Source organism: Calypte anna, chromosome 6, assembly GCF_003957555.1.
Source record: "Calypte anna isolate BGI_N300 chromosome 6, bCalAnn1_v1.p, whole genome shotgun sequence".
Lineage (NCBI taxonomy): Eukaryota > Metazoa > Chordata > Aves > Apodiformes > Trochilidae > Calypte > Calypte anna.
Window position 1 is genome coordinate 559,896 of NC_044252.1, and position 17,923 is coordinate 577,818.

A 17,923-nucleotide genomic window follows, 5' to 3' on the forward strand; every position below is an offset into this window, starting at 1 on the left:
CAATTGCACAGTAACCTGTCCTACTGCCACAGGCTACTTCCCAGTACTCATCCAGTTTCAGCAGGGGAAGCCCTTAACGTAAGATAAGATAAGCCAAGCTCTGGTGAGGTCTGTCCAAGAAAGAGGGGAATGGAGTCAGACCTGTAAACATTGTAAGTCCCAAGAAAAAGTCTGAGAAGGCCCCAGAAAAAGTCTCTGCAGGGCAGCCCCAAAGCCTGGTGCTGTCAGCACCACTGCTCACCTGCTGGCAGCAGGGCTGTCTCAGGTACTCTGAGTTACAAATAAAGAGATTTCTTGACAAAAACACCCATCACAGCACGTGCTGCCAGCTGACTCTGATCTCCTCTCCCCATTATTTTTCTCTGTAACACAGGAAACCTTGCTATTGCAAAATCCAAACAACTTCCAAAGACATTCTTTCTGGTTTTCCAGCCCGATCCTATTTACAGTCTAGGGAAAACTGTTTAAGCTGCAGTTCTGTCTGCCTTTCCAGTCCACATTCTTTCCATTCCAGCCCCTCTTCCTGTGGTTTTCCTCGGGTGCCTTTTGCTTCGCACCACAATCCTCTGAACTGGAATTCAAACCTCTGACAGAAACTGGCTTTGCAAACACAGCTTAAAACAGAGCATCCCCCAAACAACCCTCTGAAGGCAGCAGCAAGAAGGGGGCACTGCCAGGAGCTGACACCTTCCCAAGAAGTGGCAGGACTGCCCGGGGGTCAGTGCTGACATCCAGGCACTTGACCACTCCAGTTGGCAAGGAGTTAATACTCTGAAGGGTTCAGCAAGCAGCTTGGAGAGGCAGCTCAGAGAAACAGAGCTGTAAACAGGAGTGAAGAGCTGGAAATACAAGGCAGAGAAGCAGGCTGGATACACAGACGGGCCAGGGGCAGTGCCAGGATTCAAATAAACGAAGGAAAACACCTCAAAGCTGGAAGGACACACTCTGGAAGTGGCAGAGGGTGGAGAAGGCTGCAGCAGAGAGAATATCCCAGTGGAAATGGGAACAAGACTTTCCCAGTACGTGCATTACTCTCATGTGATGCAGTATTTAGACCTTTGCTCATGCAATTTAAACAAATTCTGAGTTTTTGAACTCTTTATCAAGCCCCTAGGAGTCTCTTGGAGTCCCTGGGAGAGGGAAGGCATGGGTGCCTCACGCAGGACACCGTGGCACCACGTGGATCTTCCCACAGGACAGAGTGGAAAAAGTCAGGAGGGAAATACACATGGTTGTCCCTAACTCACAGGATATGGAGCCCAGGATCCCTCGTGCCCTCTCCAAACCTGAGTCCCATCAGTGGAAACAAGGATTTCCCACAGAACCACGATGGAAAAGGAGGGCAAACACTGGAGCATTCATTTACAGGATATATTTATTACACTGTAAAAAGTCCATTGGATCTGTAGCCATTCACTCTCTATGTACACTGGTTGTGCTCCCACCCCAAGCAGAGGTTCCTCTCTGTAGGGTATACGCTGGGTTAGAGTCATGCCCACGCCCCCCCAGCCACCAGTGGGATTTCCAAGATTGCTATTATTGATATTTTTGATATTACTGATAATTTAGCCAACTAATCAAGAGAGGAGGAAGAACAGAGATGCAGTGCATGCCAGGCAGCCAGCTCTGCTCTGGGGGTGAGGAGAGGGAAGCACAGGACATCCTTGCTGCAAGGCAGAAGCACAAGAATGACTGCCAGGGCCTCAGCTGCAGGGGCCTTCCAGGTGGAGGAGGAGGCAGGCTCCCAACAGCTGGAAGATGCAGGAAGGTGGAATCTCTGCAGAGCTTCCAGGAGAAAGCCCAGCAGGAATGGGGCTGGTCACCAGGAAGCCAGTGCAGGCAGTGCTGGACTGACTGCTGTGCAGGCTCCCAGGTGGCTCCCCAAGCCCTGTTTGAGATGGCCAGAGTGCTCTGCTCTCAGCTCACGGGACTCTGCATTTCCCAGAGCCTTCTGGATTTGTCCCCTCCAGCCAGGAAGCCTGACTGCATCCACAGGAGGGGGGACAGCAGTGTTGCCCCTGCCAGGCCCTCCCCTGCTCCCTTACCTGGCACGGGGACTGCTGAGCCCCATGTTGGAGAAGGAAAGCACGTGGTGACAGCAGACAAGAAGCCCTGCATAGCAAGCTGGGAGCTGCACTGTAAGCAATCCACATTTCTACACAAAATTCTCAACCTGCTGAACCCAGGCATGCCCAGAGCCCAAACAAAGCAGTGCGACCAGAAGCACGGGCAGGGAAGCCAGGGAGCAGCTGGGGAATTGTTCAGGGGCTGGGCTGGGTGAGCTGAGAGGCAGCCCTGTGCTGACAGCCCCTCTCTGCTGTGACCTCAAAGAGTTTTCCCTCTTCACCAGACGAACTGGTGGCAGCTTGGTCCCAGGCTGCTGGCTGCAGGTGTTGCCTGGCCCCTGAGGTTGTGAAGGCAGGAGGGAGACTGGTCAGTGGAACCAGGCACCCTTCCAAGAAGACTGGGATTTCTAGGTGGGTTTCTAGGTAGTTGCCCCGAGAAAGGAGCAGAATGTGATGTGCTCCAGGGGAATTGTGGCAGCAGCCCTTCTGCTCAGGTCAGCATCATCTTCTAAAACAAACCTGCCCCCTACCAGAGAACATTTGGCCAGCACCCTCCACCCACAGAGCTTCCTTAGCAGACGCTTCTCAGACACCCTCAAACTAATTGACCTCAGAGGTTGTCATGGGGTCAGTGGGCCGTGGAGTAGCTAAGAGGGGGACAGGAGAGGTGGCTTCAATGAGGGCTGGGTTGAGAATGATTGGCAGAGTCATAGGTGGCACCCCAACCTGCAGGGGGGAGGCGAGGGGCTGCAGGATGAGTGGTGGCTGTGCTGTCGTGGGAGGTATGTCTGTAACAGGGCTTGTCCTTGCTGGAGCTGCTGTAGGGAAAGGAGGAGAGGCAGAGGTGCTGATGGTGGGTGAGGCAGGTGCCGTGGCTCTCTCAGACTCTGGGAAAAAGGAAGAGACAAAATACATCCTTACACAGGCCCTGACAAACTCACCTTTCAGAGCAAAGCTAAGCAGGGCTGAAAATCAACTCACGGGCCTTTTCAGAGTTGCTGCTTCCACTTCCAAACCAGGCTCCGAGGAGCAGGTGCCCCAGCCTCTGCCCACCCCAGTAACCTCAGCAAAAAGCTCACAACCTATCCATCTGGAAGCACAACAGTTCCACACCACCACTGGAGCTCATGCTAAACCCAAGAAAAAGCAAATCTATGCCACTGTGCTTCTCCAGAAAGAAGAAAATGGGACTCACCGCTGGCACCCAGTTCAGAGGGCCTCTCCAAAGGAGCCAGGTGGGTGGCTGGTCTCACATCCCCTGCAGGACAAGGGGGCAAGGCAGACACTATTGACTTCTGGTGCTGCTGCTCTGTTGGTATGCTGGGGACAGGATCTGGGGAAACAAAACAAGCAGTGAGCCCACACACCAGTTTGTTCACCTCACTCAGCTTGTTCTCCTTGTGCCAAGCCCCACAGCCTCCTGCACCTATCATTTCCTCAGCACCTGGCACTGGATAAGGAGCAAGCACTGGGTCCAAGACCCCTTTTCTTGAGGTTTCTCATCCCCCTGTACCTGGGATGACTGCCTGTTTGAAGAGCTCATCCCTCAGCCTGGGCAGGAAGCAGTCAATGCGCTCCCAGGTGATCTCCCAGAGGTCTGAGTACCCCGTCCGTGAGTCTGCGCTGTGGAATATCCCAGCAGTGTCCATCACAAGCAGCATGTTCTTCAGAGACTCTGGGATGGCCTCCAGCTGGAATCAGAGACACAGAGAAAGGACCTAGAGCCACGAGCAGAAGCTCAAGAGTGCTTTGGGAACAGAGGCCAAAGGGAGAGCCAGAGGAACAAAAGGGTTTTGGAAGGATTCAGAGGTTGAAACAACAAACCCGTCAGGTTTAGGCTGTGAAAACTGATGAGTGGTTGTTCAAAGCACTGCCCCAGCACTTCCAGCACCTTACCAGTAAATCACTGGAGCCAGCATGCATGTATTTGTCCATAAAGTCCAGGATTGTCAGCCAGAGGGCAGCGAAGGTGGTCAGTGAGAGCAGTGGGGAGAGATGCTGTAGGAACACCTAGGAACAAGCAAACCACAGCTGCTGTCAGCAAGCAGGCTGAGGGCAGCTGCTCACAGCTGGACAAGCCAGCACTGCAAATCTGGAATTCCTCCTCCTTGTGGCAGGTCAGGAGCATGCACAGGCTCTGCCTGAGGATGCCAGAGGCCTCCACTCTTGCCTCCTCATGCAGAGGAGTGGATCTTGACTCCTTTGCATGAGGCCTTTGCAGTCTGCACTCTCATGCCTGCCAGCCCCTCCAGGCCCTTCCACGCCTCAGGTCAGTGCTATCAGCCCTGCACCACCACTACAACAGACTGTCTTCAACTAATGCTGGGGGAAATACTCCTCTCTCCACCCTTCCTAAGTCACAAACTCCTCCCTCACTTTTCCAAAGGTCAGGATCATCATGGAGACAGCTCTGGAAAGAAAGCAGTGGAGAAGCCCAGCACTGAAGACAGGCAAACTGACACCAGATCAGATGCTGAGGAGCTAATGAAGCAAAACCACTTTAGTTTTCTTCAGGCAGAAAGAGCTTTCCCCTTAGCTTTCAGGCAGCAGAAGCATGCTCACCTTGGAGAGTAGTGTTGAGGCTCTCATCCTGGTTTCTTCCATCCCACCCACATCAGCTGGGCTGATGTTCTCCAATAGCTTGGTTAGCAGAGGGAAGAGCACCTGTTGGAGCAGACACATTCATCTTTCAGAGCTGGACAATGACTGAGGCTGGCACAAACAGCCTTGCAGGAAGGAGATAGCTTTTGGGACTGGTGGCTTCTAGACAGAGACCATGGGAGAAGCAATGGGAAGTGGCAAGGAGTGGATTCATACTGATATCCCAAGAGGCTTGGTCAGAAGCCTAAGCAGAGAGGAACTGACAGGATCAGAGCAGGGAACACCTTGTTTGCTGGGGTAAAGCAGCTGAAGAAGCCAGTGCTGCCACCCTCCCAGCTTTCCTCTTCATGACAAGGCTGTCCTGCCCACCTGCCCAGCCCAAGCAGAAGGTTACCTTGTTGAAGCAGGACTCCCATTCCAAGGCATCCAGGGCCTGCAGGTCATGTACCAGGAGGGCACGCTGCAGGTAGGTGAGTGCCTGCATCCGTACCTGGCGTCGGGCATCACAGCACAGCCAGGCTATACCTGCAAGAGAGGGAATCAGGGCAAAGCCCACAGGCAAAGAGAGAGTCACATCCCCACTGCCCCAGGCTAGGGTGGGAAGTCTGCTGAAGATCAAAAACTCCCTGAGGGGAAAAAAAAAAAAAAAGTCTGAATTCTATTTGTGTTGCAGGCCATAGACTGGGAAGGTCCTGCTAGGTCCAGAAGCAAGCTGGCAGCTAAAGGTACCTTTCTGGATCTGATTTAAGGATTTTTCTACTACAGCAGATCCTAAAAACAACCTCTGCCTGCTTTCTGCAGTTAGTGCTTGGCTCCTCAACTCTCCCGAGTGCTGCTGTTACCCTGGAAGTGTTTCTCCTCACTCTTATCCCAAGGGAATGGCTTTACCCTGTAGCAGAGGACACCAGCAGTTGGACCAGAGTGTCCGGGAATCTGCTTGGATCTTCCTCCCTGCTGTCTCCAGGTGGCGTTGCTCCTCTGCCCAGGAGCTGTAGATGGTGGCTGCCCGTGTGTGCAAGGTGTGCATGAGGTCCAGGAGCTGCAAGTCAAACATCACATTCAGCAACACAGAGGATTTAGATTTTCTGAAGGAACCCCTGGCTCCTCCCCAGACCAATGCTGAGAGGCTCACAGCCACTCAAGCCTGCTCCCTGCATGTCCATAACCATGCTCAGCTAAGGGGATGGTGCCAGGCCCTGCTGCCTGGGCCTTCCCTGGAGTGCCAGGCATCTTCAGCAAGATTTGTCACTCAACCCCATCTTTGAGGAACAGGATCTCAATCCTGCCAGGAGAAAAAATGAAACCTTTTCTGGCACTGAGCATTGACTCTCCCAGGCAGAAAGCCAGTGATTCAGCTGTGCTGTCCAGGGATAACTCTGCTACACTGCTTTTTTGGTGGTTTTTTTTTATTTTATTTTAACTAAAAGGGCATGAAGCACAGGCAAAGCTTCCTCTGGGCAAATGACAGCATTCCAGTCACTTCACTATTGACCAGAGCTCCAACAACCTGACAGTCAGCAGGCCTGTGCCCTCACACCTTCCAAGAACCATCTGGAGAGAGAAAGGATGCCCTCACCCCAGCCCCCTGACCCAGGATGCAGCCCCCCTCGTCCCAGGAAGAACCCCAGTGACTCCTTAGCATGGCCCAAGGATGGGAAAGGAGAGGAGGAAATCCTGGCTATACTTACGTCCTGACTAACCTGTAAAGACACAGTGTGGTAGCTGGCAGGGATGCTCTCATCCTCTTCCTCATCACTGTGTGTGTGTGCCTGGTGCTGGCTCAGGGCCCGGGACCGCCGTGTGGAGCTCTCCTTTGGCTTCTTTTTTAACCGGTTGGATTTACTGTCATACCTGTGGCTCTTCCCCCTCTTCTCCTGGGACTTGTAGCCTAGAAAGGCAGCAACATCATTTTCTGCTCTTCAACACACCCAGCAGCCACCTTGTGATATCCCCAGGAGAGGGCCCTGCCTTGTGAAATGACAACTGCCTGCTTGGAGAGGTCACCCAGCACCCCCAAGGAGCAGCCCTCAGCAACAGCTGCTGCTGCTTCCTCCACATCAGCTCCAGACCTCCCCTCCAGCCCTAAGAGAGGAATAAAAACAAGGATCCAGCAGGATCCACGACACTTTGTTCCCAGCAGACCATTTTCTGGGCTCCAGACCTCCCCTCCATCCCACAGAAAGGAACTAAGAACAAGGATCCAGCAGGCTCCAGGACACCTTGCTCACAGCAGACCATTTCTGGGGGTTGGAGACCTGTTCCCTCACACTGCTGGCTGAGTGACCCCCCCAGCCCAGCCCTGCTTGTCAGACCCAGGGCCACCTCACCCCCATTCAAGCTGGCCTCCACGAAGATGCGGATGGTTTTGACACAGAGCTGGAAGTTCTCAGGGGTAACGTGGGCAGCATCCCTCACGATGAAGGACAGGGACTCAACACACTTCATCAGGGACTTGGTGTCGTGGGGGCCCAAATCCAGCCCCACAGTCAGGCTGTACTGGTTGACCAGAGGAGATGGCCCCAGCTTGTTGTGTCCAGCAGTGGCCCTGGAGGTGTCGATGTCATCTTTGCCCACCTGCAGGGAGACAGCAAGAGGGTGGCAGAACATCAGAACCTCATGCACGTGCTGAAAGGGCCTTTCTTCTGAAGCCATCAGGAACATTCCTGTAGGATCCAGTTCCCTTTCTTTCTCACTTGCATCACAGAATTTGCCTCCAAGCTTTCTCCTCTCCACCTGCACCTCCTCTCCATCCTCTTTTACATCATAATCTCGTCTCTCTTCTCCTTTTTTACTCTTCCTCTCCCTACTGCACCACCCTCTGCCCACAGCCATGCCAGCAGGCACCCCAGAAGGCCAGTGGCCACTCACCACTAGCCAGCCACTGTTCATGACATCCACATCTGTCCCTGAGCGATGCATCTTGCCTGGCTTCCCATGGTCTGTGTAGACCTCTGAGTCAGAGGTGTAGCCACGGTCCAGGCTCATGTCACTTGGGTGATAGGAGGAGGAGACCTCGCTGTCTGACTGAGCACCTTGGAGACAAAAGACATAGGTTTTAGACCAAAGCCCAACCAGGGACTTGGCAGAGTAGCTGTGGGTAAGGGAGAAGCAATCTGGGTTAGGAGGAACCAGCAGTGATCCCTGGAAGGAACTGGGCCAGGCCTCTCCTCCAGTGAGATGAAGAACAACTGTGACAGCAGCATGCACAGGAGACAGCAAGAAGCACACAGCTTTGAAATGGTTTCTTCCCTGCAGGTATGTCTGGGTTTCCCCTACAGAGGAAAGGACTTTCCATCCTCAGCCTGACCATGGACTGACCCAACACTTTGACCTCGGGGGAAGAATCAGGTGTTATCATTCACCTTACGAATGAAGCCAGCCCAGCATCAGCCCCAGGAGGCAAAGGCTGTAAGGGTTTTATAAAATCAGGTTTCTTCCACCTGGCTACCAAAAAGCATCAGGATCTAGCAAGAAAGTTCTAGAAAAGCAAAGAGGAAAACAAAAGCTTCTGGAAAAGTCTTTTCTTGCTGTTGGCTTCAGAAGCCCGAGGCTGTCAGCCTCAAATATATTGCTAGCTGGCTAAAGCAAAGCAGGAACAGTTTGCTGGAAAACTGTCTTTCTAACACAGTTAAGAGAAGTGGGAAATAGTGGTTAGGGTCCTGGGGGAATGGTTCAGGCACTTTGAACACAAATGGATTTGGAAATCGAATTTTAAAGAACAACTCCCTTTATGATAGCCTTAAAATGGGGACAGAAAGGAATCAGTCCCACAAAAGCAGCAGATAGGACAGGAACAACAGCTGGGTTTGCATTACACACCCAGATGAGAGATTAAGGCCATATAACCCAAGGCACCAGAACCACAACCAGCAGAAAATGTTCCTTGAGCAGAGCAAAGACCTTGTACAGATGCTACAAGCAGTATCAGTTTTCCTCCCACTGCTCCCCCAGGGACAGGCACCTGGACTGCTCCTCAGGGAGCAGAGATGGCAGAGCAGAGACAGGGACAGACCATGGGATAGGAGTGAACAGCAGGTGCTGGCCTTTAATCTTGCTAATGTAGTTTAATATCAGCTTTGTTTTCTTGCAGTCCCCTTTGCTAATTGAAAAGCTTGAGGAAGCAGCTGCTTATCTGGCAGGCAGGCAGGCATCAGATTTCCTAGCAGAAGCTGGCCTGTCTTACCTGTGTCATTATCTGCCCTTGCTGTAACCTGCAGGGCTGCAGGTGGCTTCACCCCAGACCCAATGCACTCCAGGAGGGTGAAGAGTGTGTACCAATCATCCCCAGAGTGAATGTTGGCAGCATTGGTCTTCAGGAGCTCGTGGAGGCCATAGGCAACCTCATGGCTAACTCTGGACAGCACATTTGGCTTCATCATGAGCAGGATACGTAACGAGAGCAGAACCTGGCCAGAGAGGGAGACAAGAATACCAGACCCTGTTATTTACACTCCATTCCCCAGCAAAGCCCCTCTTCATTTACTTGGAGCCACTTACAGCTGCTGTTTGTTGCTGCCTGCAGCACAGGCAGGTTACATGTGGGCCCACCCAGCACTGCCTGGCTTCCTGTGTTGCCAGGTGTGGTGACAATGCCCCAGGGAATGATCTCCAAACCTCCCTTACCTGCGTGCTGATTTCTTCTCTCCGTAGGAGCCGGATTGCCAGTCTGAGCAGCCCCACCACTGCCCTCTCCACCAGGAAGCAGAACTCCATGGCATGGACACAGAGATGGTAGAGGTGGTCTCGGACAGTCTGCCAGACACAGGTGACACGGTCCCTGGCCACAACAAGGAGGAGGGAAAGGGCAGGATGAAAGGAGAGGAGACAAGAGCGATCCAGCTGCCTCTCCCAGAGCCCCAGACAAGCTGGTGCTTCTCCTTTTCAGTGAGGAACTCCAGCCAGGAGGTGTAAGAACAGACACATCGAAACAACAAAGCCATCAGATTTCTTATTTACTTCATTACTTGCAAAGCAATCAGGTGGGAGAATTCTCTTTCCAAAGTTTAGTTTATGTTCTGCACATCTCAGGATATCAAGCAGCAATTCATGGGAGAATAGCCCCTCTTTGTTTGCACATGCTGGAGTGGAATTGCTAAGCCCTGAAATTACAGCCACATGCTGCTTCAGCTGGCAAATCAAGCACATAAGGAACTCATTCCCTGGACCCAGGCAGCAGCTGCAGCAAAGCAGGGACATTTACATTTCAAGGTCATACCTATTCTCCAGCACAATCCTCAGAAGCATCTCCAAGCAGAAGGCAGCGTCCTCTTCATCGTATGTCTCCTCATCAGGAGTCACAGAGATCAGAGCCTAGAAAAGACAGGAAATGTTTTGTCAGCCCCTCAAAACTGGGGGACCAACGAGTGAAGATCAAGAGAATGCTTTGAGTCTGAGTAAAACTGCACACCACTCTCTGGTGAGATCATACAGTCTGTCAAAAACACACTGGACAGTGGTTGTGTGGAAAATTCTAATTTTTTTGTTATGAAGGATGCAGTAAAACATGTGAAATACTGACAAAGTCAGGAATTCTGAATGCCAGCAGCCTCTTGCTAAGAGTGTGAGAAGCACAGAAAAGGCAGACATGCCCAGGAATGACAAGAGGAACTGGCAATGTTTCTCTGAAGCCATCATCCTGCAGCTGAAGGGAGAAGTCCCAGCCTTACCCTGCAGCAGCCACTCACTGCAATGCCTGAGGGAGCAGAGGCAAACATTTCCATACAGTTCTTGCCTCTAAAGTGGCCTTTATAATGTGCTCAATAGGCACACAGCACACCAGAAAGTAAGAAAAAGCATAACTTTAAGCTCCTACACAGAGCTACACATATTTTCAAGCACTTACCATGACCCCCTCCAGGCTTTTAGAATGCATTCCACAATTTAATGTCTTCCTCTACTACTAAAGCAATTGTGGCTGCCAGCACAGAAGTCACATGTAGCAGCTGAATTAATGACTGCTTTCATATCCCAAATAGGTCCAAGACCTCCTCTGGGGACTGGGGAGCTAGGCACACGTAGCCATGATCATGCATAGCATCCTGTTCCATCACCAGTGCAATCCCTTGCCCAATAACTCTCTCACCTTCATAAGCTCCTGGAGGGATTCAAGTTGGAGGAATTTGCTTTCTGTGATCAGTTTCTCAGGATCACATTGCTGCAAAAGACAGAAGACAGGACTGTGCATCTGGGGGACAGGGAAGGCATACAGACAGAGCCTCCAGAAACAGAGCTTGCTCCCAGGAGAGATACAGGTAATGGCTTTACACAAGTACCTGGAGGAAAACTCCTGCTAACTGTTTCACTCCTTTACCATCAGTCACCTTTAACAGACCTGACCTGGGCTAAGCAGATTTTAACAGAGAACTCCTCTGTCCATGTACTGCTCAAAGCCTAGGTTCAGCTTCTGTTGGCACCATATGCCTTCACACTGCATTGGAAAAGATTAGTCATTTGAGAATTTATTAATTTGTCTGCCATTATAGGACTGTGATGCCAAGGGCAGATCCCAGCCTCTTGTGAGTAATCCTTCCTGTTTTCATGTGTTACTACATTTGTGCCTGACAGCACAGAAGATCCTTTAGCTGTCAAAGCAGACACACTCCTCTTGAAGTTTCTTTTCATCCCCAACTCCTCTGGAACCTGCCACGCTGCCTAGAAGCATGCATATTTTTATGCTTCTGCTGGCTGTTACCCACATAGCCCTGTCACTGTGAACAAAAGCAGGTTCCTTCACAGCCTGCCTGGTACCTTTATGCACTCCAGAGCCGCTCGCTTCGCCTCCTGTGTCTCTGTGGATGGCCCTCTCATACCAGACTGCTCTGTCCCACTCAGGGTGAGCCAGCTAACAAAGCTCAGCACTGTAGATTCACCACTGCAAACCAGAAAGACACCAAGGTCAGTGAGAAAACAAGAACCATGTTGGGTTTGGGCTGCTCAGGCTGCTGGCACCACTCACCGGTTAGATGGTGTCTCCTCTCGTTGCAGGTAGATTTTGCCATTAGGATCAACAAAGTCTTCTACCTGGAAGACAGACCATAATGTGTGTATGATTAATTGTCTGCTTCATTTGTCTAACTGATTGTCTGCCTTCCCCCTCCAATCCTGTGAAGTTTTCACTCTGTGATGAAACACTACACCCAACTGCCCGGGTGTAAGCAGCTGACCCCAGCTCCGTGCCCTCTCACCCCTTCACTATGAACTCTCACCCCCAGCTGGCACTACCACTGCTGTGGCTCTAATATTTCACACCTAGAAGCATGACCCTCTTGCACAATATTCACACCCTGTTCAAGTACAATGGATGCTGGAATTTCTCAAAAAAGTAAAAGGAGCAAAACCCAAACCCTGCGTAAGAAGCTACAGCCTGCAGAAAACGCTGCACCCCTTGCAGGCTTCCTAGCTCTCCCCCTCTTTGAAGTGGTTAACACTTTGGATGTTCCCACTCTCCCACCCTTTGATTCCCCCCAGCCTGGCTGTCAGTACCTCCACCATGGCCTTGGGCAGGAGCTCTGCTCGGAAGAGCTGCAGCATGGCCTCCATGATGTTCTTCCAGCCTTCCCGCAGAATGTCGCCGTGGCGGTGGGCCAAGTGAAACACAGTCTTTGCTGCAATATGGGCCTTGGGATTACTTCCAAAAACAGTGGGCAGGTTCTCAATAGACTTGCAGGAAAGAAGAGGGGGTGGCAATCAGTCAGCAGGAGATGTTTTCTTTTCAACACAAATTAGGGCAGACTGTTCAGAAGTGGTTATGGGGAAAGACAACAATCCCGAGGAGGATGCTTGGGTAACTCCTCAGCTCCTCTGCACTTTGCACAAAAACAAGGGCAAGAAGATGGCTCACCTGATAGAAGCTGAACCCCTGAACCACCCAGACACCAGCTCTCCCTCCAAGAACAACAATACAGAACGTTCTGAAAGTGCTTGCTGAAAACTCACTAATTTATTCTGCTATGAGAACACATTCCAGGATCAAAGCCTTCCATGAAAAGTACGACATCTCCTCTGGAAGCAGCAGTTACTCTGCTCTGCTGTTTGAGAAGGAAACTATGCCCCAAAGCATTCTGGCTTACTCCTACCACTCCTTAACAGCAAGATTCAAAGAGTGATGAACCCTGGCATACAGTCTCTGCCCATAATTGCTGCATCACAGTTCCTTATAATCAGTTCAGTGCTCTCACAGCTTTTCAAAATATAAAAAGGGTGCTAAGTCAACTAAACCAACCAAAGAAAACAGCCAGTGACCATGTCAGGCTGGAGTCAGACTCTGTAGAATGCTGCACATTTCTGCAGTTGCCATCTAAGGCCTCTCCCCTTCCACTGGATTGTCTCTCAAATATTTGTTCAGTTGTCAAACTCCCCTACTGTCTCCAAACCTTACAGGAATCTAGGACAGCAGAAAGTAATTGTTGTACTTGGAACCTGGCCAAAGACAAGAACTCAGAGAGTTCTTAAAAATCCAGAAATCCGTGGTTCTACATCATCATAAAAAGCCATGCTTGCTTAATTTACACAGACCTCAGACTGCATCCAGACAACTAGATGGGATGCAGCTGGCAACAGCTGGTGCCCCTGAGGGCTTAGTGTAGTTGCTTCTGCTGTGTAAATCTGTGTCAAACAGTTGTTTCATGGCAGACATTCCTCTGCTTCTCACATCTATTGGTAGTCTGGAGGTCTGGTATGCTTGGAAAGGGTCAAATATTTCATCTTTACTGTTGTGAACTCTGGAGGAAGAGAGAATCCAAAGCAACCCCACTCCTTGGGATTTGTCTTTTAATAGTCAGCCTGGTACTTTTTTCAATGCCAGAATGAAAGTGAAACAAAACACCCAGTCCAAACCCATTTCCCTGCAGCCTAATTCCATTATTCCATTCCAAATGGATTCATGTGGAGGACTGTACCCTTTCTGCTACCCCTTCAAGCCATTTGGAAACACATCACCTGTCTTTGCCTTTTTACTCCCATGCTTTCACTACTGAAATGATCTTGTTTCCCTTTTCCTGTGTGTGGTGATTCTGTTCTGCTCACTGAGGGCCTTGCACTGGTTCTCAGAGCAAAGTGCTGAGATTCTTTGTGAGTTCTGACCCTTTACAGGAGTTGCTGTGGTCTTCTCTTTAGCAGTCTGCCACACACTGCCTATCAAACACCTTGGGGAAGACCAGGCTGAGACAGCACCACACAGATCTGGGGAAAACAGCTCCCACCAGTCACTGTACCTTGAATTTATTCTCACAGTTACAATCCATGGAAATAGTCTTTAGGACTTGCCAAAAACAGGGCCAAGAGCTGATGTTATTACCAGACTCAACACACCAAACAACAGCTCCAAGCATCCATGTTTCTGACCCTCTATGCTGTGTGGATGCAGAGCCCCTGTGCTTTGAAGGAGCAGCTCACAACACAGCTCCTCCTCTCAACACCACAGAAGCCCTGGAACTAAATATTCCATAGCTGAAAGGCATAAACTTGATGGGATCACAGATGATCAGTGTCCTGATCTAAGTCTCCTTGGATCAAGTAGGTGGAACAAACACTTCTCCATCATGGCATCACTGTGAGTGAGCAGCAGGAAATGTGCATCTTTGAACCTCTCCTGTCCTATCACACACCTCTCATCACCCTCTCCACAACTCTCAGGGTTCAGCATCTACAGATCCTAGTGATTTAGTGACAGCTATAAAATAACCCAATGTTACTGCTTCAGAGAGGGAAAGAACTCTCAGCATAGTAAAATCCATGCTGCTTTCCCCTCCTTGCAGACTTACCTCACTGCTGAGGGCTGTAAACTTGCAGAGAGAAATGATGAGATTGTCAAACACATCACTAAGGCCATAGTGAGCAGAAATCATTGCACATTTCCTGGGGAAAGGAGGAACAGAAAATAATGTACTAAGTCAGCACAGACAAGTCTGTATATAGGTCAGCAAATCAGAGAGCCTCTCTGTTGACATTTTAGATGTTCCTCTCCACCCAGTCATCACGAATACTGGTGGCACAGAATTTTAATGTTTTCTCTCAAATAATCTCAATCCTCATCCATAGATCCTGGCACTGGCCTGTGCTGAATGCAAGGGTCACTTTCAAGAAGTGAGTCTGAACAGACAGACCACTTGCACCTGAGCCCATACACCTGGTCTCTTGTCTTGACATAAAGAAGTTGTTGAGACTGATGGCAGTGTTTAAGGTCTGGTTTCAGAGAGCTCATGGCTACAGCAGTGTATCTGCAGAGGTTTAAAGCAATGCTTAAGGCATCATTTGTTTTGAATACTGGTGGTCTGGGAAAGAAAAAAAGAAAACAAAAAATCCCCCATTCTATTCAGCCACAACCATGGCCTCCTGCACTCTGGATTCTTCATGAATGCAAGAGTTACCTGAAACCAGAGATAGCCTTCTGGATGATTGTTTCTTCCAGGCTCTTGTCAAAAACATAGGAAAGTGCTGCAATGGTTGGCCCCCAGGTCATGGTGAAGAGGTCATGGTCATAGCTTCCAGGAGGCACGTGGAGAAATATACCCTCATCAGTGGCACCACGATGCAGCAGAACATTCCAGATATAGTTTTCCTTCACCAGGCCTGTCTGTTCTTCTGGCATCACTATCTCATCATTTCTGCAAGGGAGGAAGACAGAAAGGTTGAATTTTTCATCCTGAATGAAACCTAACATTTACACAGCACCTTTCATTACATGGTCCCAAAGCTAAGTGATACCTACTCTGAGGTGATTTTGCCAGCTCCTGAGACATGCTATTTTCCTAGGCCTGCCTGCTTCTCCTGTCCCTTTTTGATACCCTGGATATAAAGTCTGGTGGCACTCAGCAGCACCCATTACTTACCCAGTACCCAAGGTCAGCATAGCTGCATAAGCAGTGCAGTTACAGGAGAGGAAATTTTGGATAGCACACTGGCAGAGCTCCAGCCCTCCACCCAAACCCCAGGGGAGTGCTCTGCACCTCATTACTCCCAGATAAAAATAAATAAATTGTTATTCCACCACAGTCAACAGTAAGTGTGAGTGTGTCAGAATAATGTAACTATTAATGTATGCCAAAATGGAATACCAGAAAACCAAGCACTACAAAATTAAACAAGAACCCAAATGTATGGTGGCTGATCCATCATCAGGGTACTACAGGGATCCTTAGTCTAACTGGATCAAAACTATACAATAATAAACCAGCTATGATTAATGCCAAATAGTACTTGCAAACCCAGGTTAAAATATAACAGGCCTAAATACATGCTCCCTAGATACAGGTGATACTGCACAAGAGACTCCTCTGCAGATCCCCAACTAATTGAACAAGAGGCTTAAATCTACTAAGAACAGCAGATTTCAGCCAATCTGAAAAGAGGTCTTTCTGTAGCAATAAAAAAATAGTGTGCCCCACATGCCAAAAAAACAATTTTTATGTGCTAACAACAACGATAAAAATCCCTCTTGATTCATACAGAGGGAAGAAACCCTTCTCAGTTTCAGGTGCCTGTGTATTTTGATAATCATTACTGAGATTATACAGAAAATCTGTTTGCAGTCAAGAGCTGTTTTCTTCTGTGAACTTACATTTGACTAATATTAACAGAAGCAAGTCAATGGTTTACTTGGAAAGCCTCAGGAAATGAAATTATGCTCAAAAGTGGCATGTTGAGATGAACATACTATGTCAGGCTGTCCTGGGAATGAGATACTATCACCAGCACTGCATAAAAAGTTGTAAAGAAATCTAAAGACCCAGTTTGGAGAACAGAGCCTTCCCAGACCAAACAGCTCTTAGTTTGCCTGCTACACAGAAGGAGATGAAAGGCTGACTCTTACTTGATGGCATGGTACATGTCTTCCAATATGTCCTGTTCAAAGTCTTTGCCTCCATTCACACCTTTCAGGTTCTTCCGGAACTCCTGAAAAACATGACACCAATGTTCATCCAAGTATCCCGAGTGCTTGGCTTGGACCAGGACCCCACTTATTTCTCCTGGGACCAGAAGGAGATTTTTCAATGTGCAGCCTCAGAGTTCCAAGACTGAATGCTACAAGTGGGAGTTGTGTGCAGCAATCTCTGTTCCTTCCCCGGGAGCAGAGACACCACATAACACACGCTTAGCTGTGGCTGGACATCAAGTGACAGGTCTGTACCTCTGCTCTGACCTAACTCCCCAGGAGCACACAGCACCTGAACAATCTTCTCATTCTTACTGTGTCTTGGGATGCAGTTTGCTCACACACACACACACACACACACACAGAGGCTGTGTTCAGCTTCAGTGCTGCACAGCACTCTGCAGGAGTGATGGGTGCCAGGGAAAGGAGAGAACAGCACTGAGGTAAAACCATGCCCTAGACCTGGTTCAGAGAGGTGCCTGCATGGCAACACCCACCTCCAGGGTCATTGGGACGTTCTGCTTGCGGACGTTGTGGTTGTGCTGGTCTGTGTTCAGCATGATGACTGCATAGGCCAGGGCAAAGCAGGCATCACTGTTAGCAAAAGGGGACCCGTTGGATTTCTGCAAGGCAAACGTGTGTACACATCAGTCCTACAGGACCCCAGACAGTCATTTCCCTACCCACAGTACTGAATCAGCTTTGGGAGGAACAAACACCCCAGACTCTGACTCCAGCTTCCAAGAAGCACCCTGAAAATCCACGTGCCACTGCCATCTCCTGCAAAACAACAGCTGCTGCCTGCAGGGCACAGGAAGCTCCAACAGGCAGTTGGATCTGACATGTCCACCATGGCCAGAGATGCACAAGAGAGAAGGTTTTCAGCTTTCTGCCCACAAAGTACACACCCTCCAATGCTCTGTGAAGGCTTCCAGCAGCCTCTGTATTACAGGTGCCTCTCCTGGTAACCTGAAGGCCTCTAGATAGAGTCGTAAGGCTTCATCCAGCCTTAAACCTTGGAAGCTGAAAGTCCTGCAAGAAAAAATGAAATACAATGAGAAACTGAAATGGGATAGGAGAGATAGGGTAAACTCCCTGCCTACAGTCTTGTTTGTTTAGCATCAAAAGGCCAGATTTCACAGAGAGCAAAGAGAGAAGGGTGAGAAGAAATAGAGCATGAATAGGGAAATAAAAACAAACAATAAAAGAGAGGCAACAATCCTACAGGTGATTATGTATGCAATGATCTCTCCAGTCTTCCCAGAGACTGGCCCTACTGGAAGGAGATCAAGCATCACACTATTACAGGTATCTAAGGTGCTACCACATGCAAGAGATGAACAACATGAAGGCATGGTGGCACACCCAGACCCAAGTCAGGCAA

General features: G+C 49.7%; 1 protein-coding gene across 3 annotated transcripts in view; it reads right to left on the reverse strand.

Moving 5' to 3' along the window:
- Positions 1-1,357: 1,357 nt before the first annotated feature.
- The window catches only part of GBF1 (golgi brefeldin A resistant guanine nucleotide exchange factor 1), an 80,783-nt gene continuing 64,217 nt past the window's right edge, over positions 1,358-17,923 (reverse strand). For 2 of the 3 annotated variants that reach the window (XM_030452909.1, XM_030452911.1), the window contains 22 exons: positions 17,448-17,571; positions 17,037-17,162; positions 16,477-16,559; positions 15,035-15,271; positions 14,429-14,522; positions 12,150-12,326; positions 11,623-11,687; positions 11,415-11,538; positions 10,750-10,821; positions 9,883-9,977; positions 9,291-9,444; positions 8,851-9,073; positions 7,536-7,699; positions 6,995-7,241; positions 6,356-6,555; positions 5,556-5,706; positions 5,062-5,192; positions 4,629-4,730; positions 3,963-4,076; positions 3,580-3,757; positions 3,262-3,399; positions 1,358-2,953 (listed from right to left, as the gene is read on the reverse strand). In XM_030452909.1, the coding sequence (XP_030308769.1) occupies positions 2,667-2,953; positions 3,262-3,399; positions 3,580-3,757; positions 3,963-4,076; positions 4,629-4,730; positions 5,062-5,192; positions 5,556-5,706; positions 6,356-6,555; positions 6,995-7,241; positions 7,536-7,699; positions 8,851-9,073; positions 9,291-9,444; positions 9,883-9,977; positions 10,750-10,821; positions 11,415-11,538; positions 11,623-11,687; positions 12,150-12,326; positions 14,429-14,522; positions 15,035-15,271; positions 16,477-16,559; positions 17,037-17,162; positions 17,448-17,571 (3,286 nt within the window). In that variant the 3' untranslated portion in view covers positions 1,358-2,666. The remainder of the gene's footprint in view (positions 2,954-3,261; positions 3,400-3,579; positions 3,758-3,962; positions 4,077-4,628; positions 4,731-5,061; positions 5,193-5,555; positions 5,707-6,355; positions 6,556-6,994; positions 7,242-7,535; positions 7,700-8,850; positions 9,074-9,290; positions 9,445-9,882; positions 9,978-10,749; positions 10,822-11,414; positions 11,539-11,622; positions 11,688-12,149; positions 12,327-14,428; positions 14,523-15,034; positions 15,272-16,476; positions 16,560-17,036; positions 17,163-17,447; positions 17,572-17,923) is intronic. The other variant, XM_030452910.1, reaches the window with a different exon arrangement.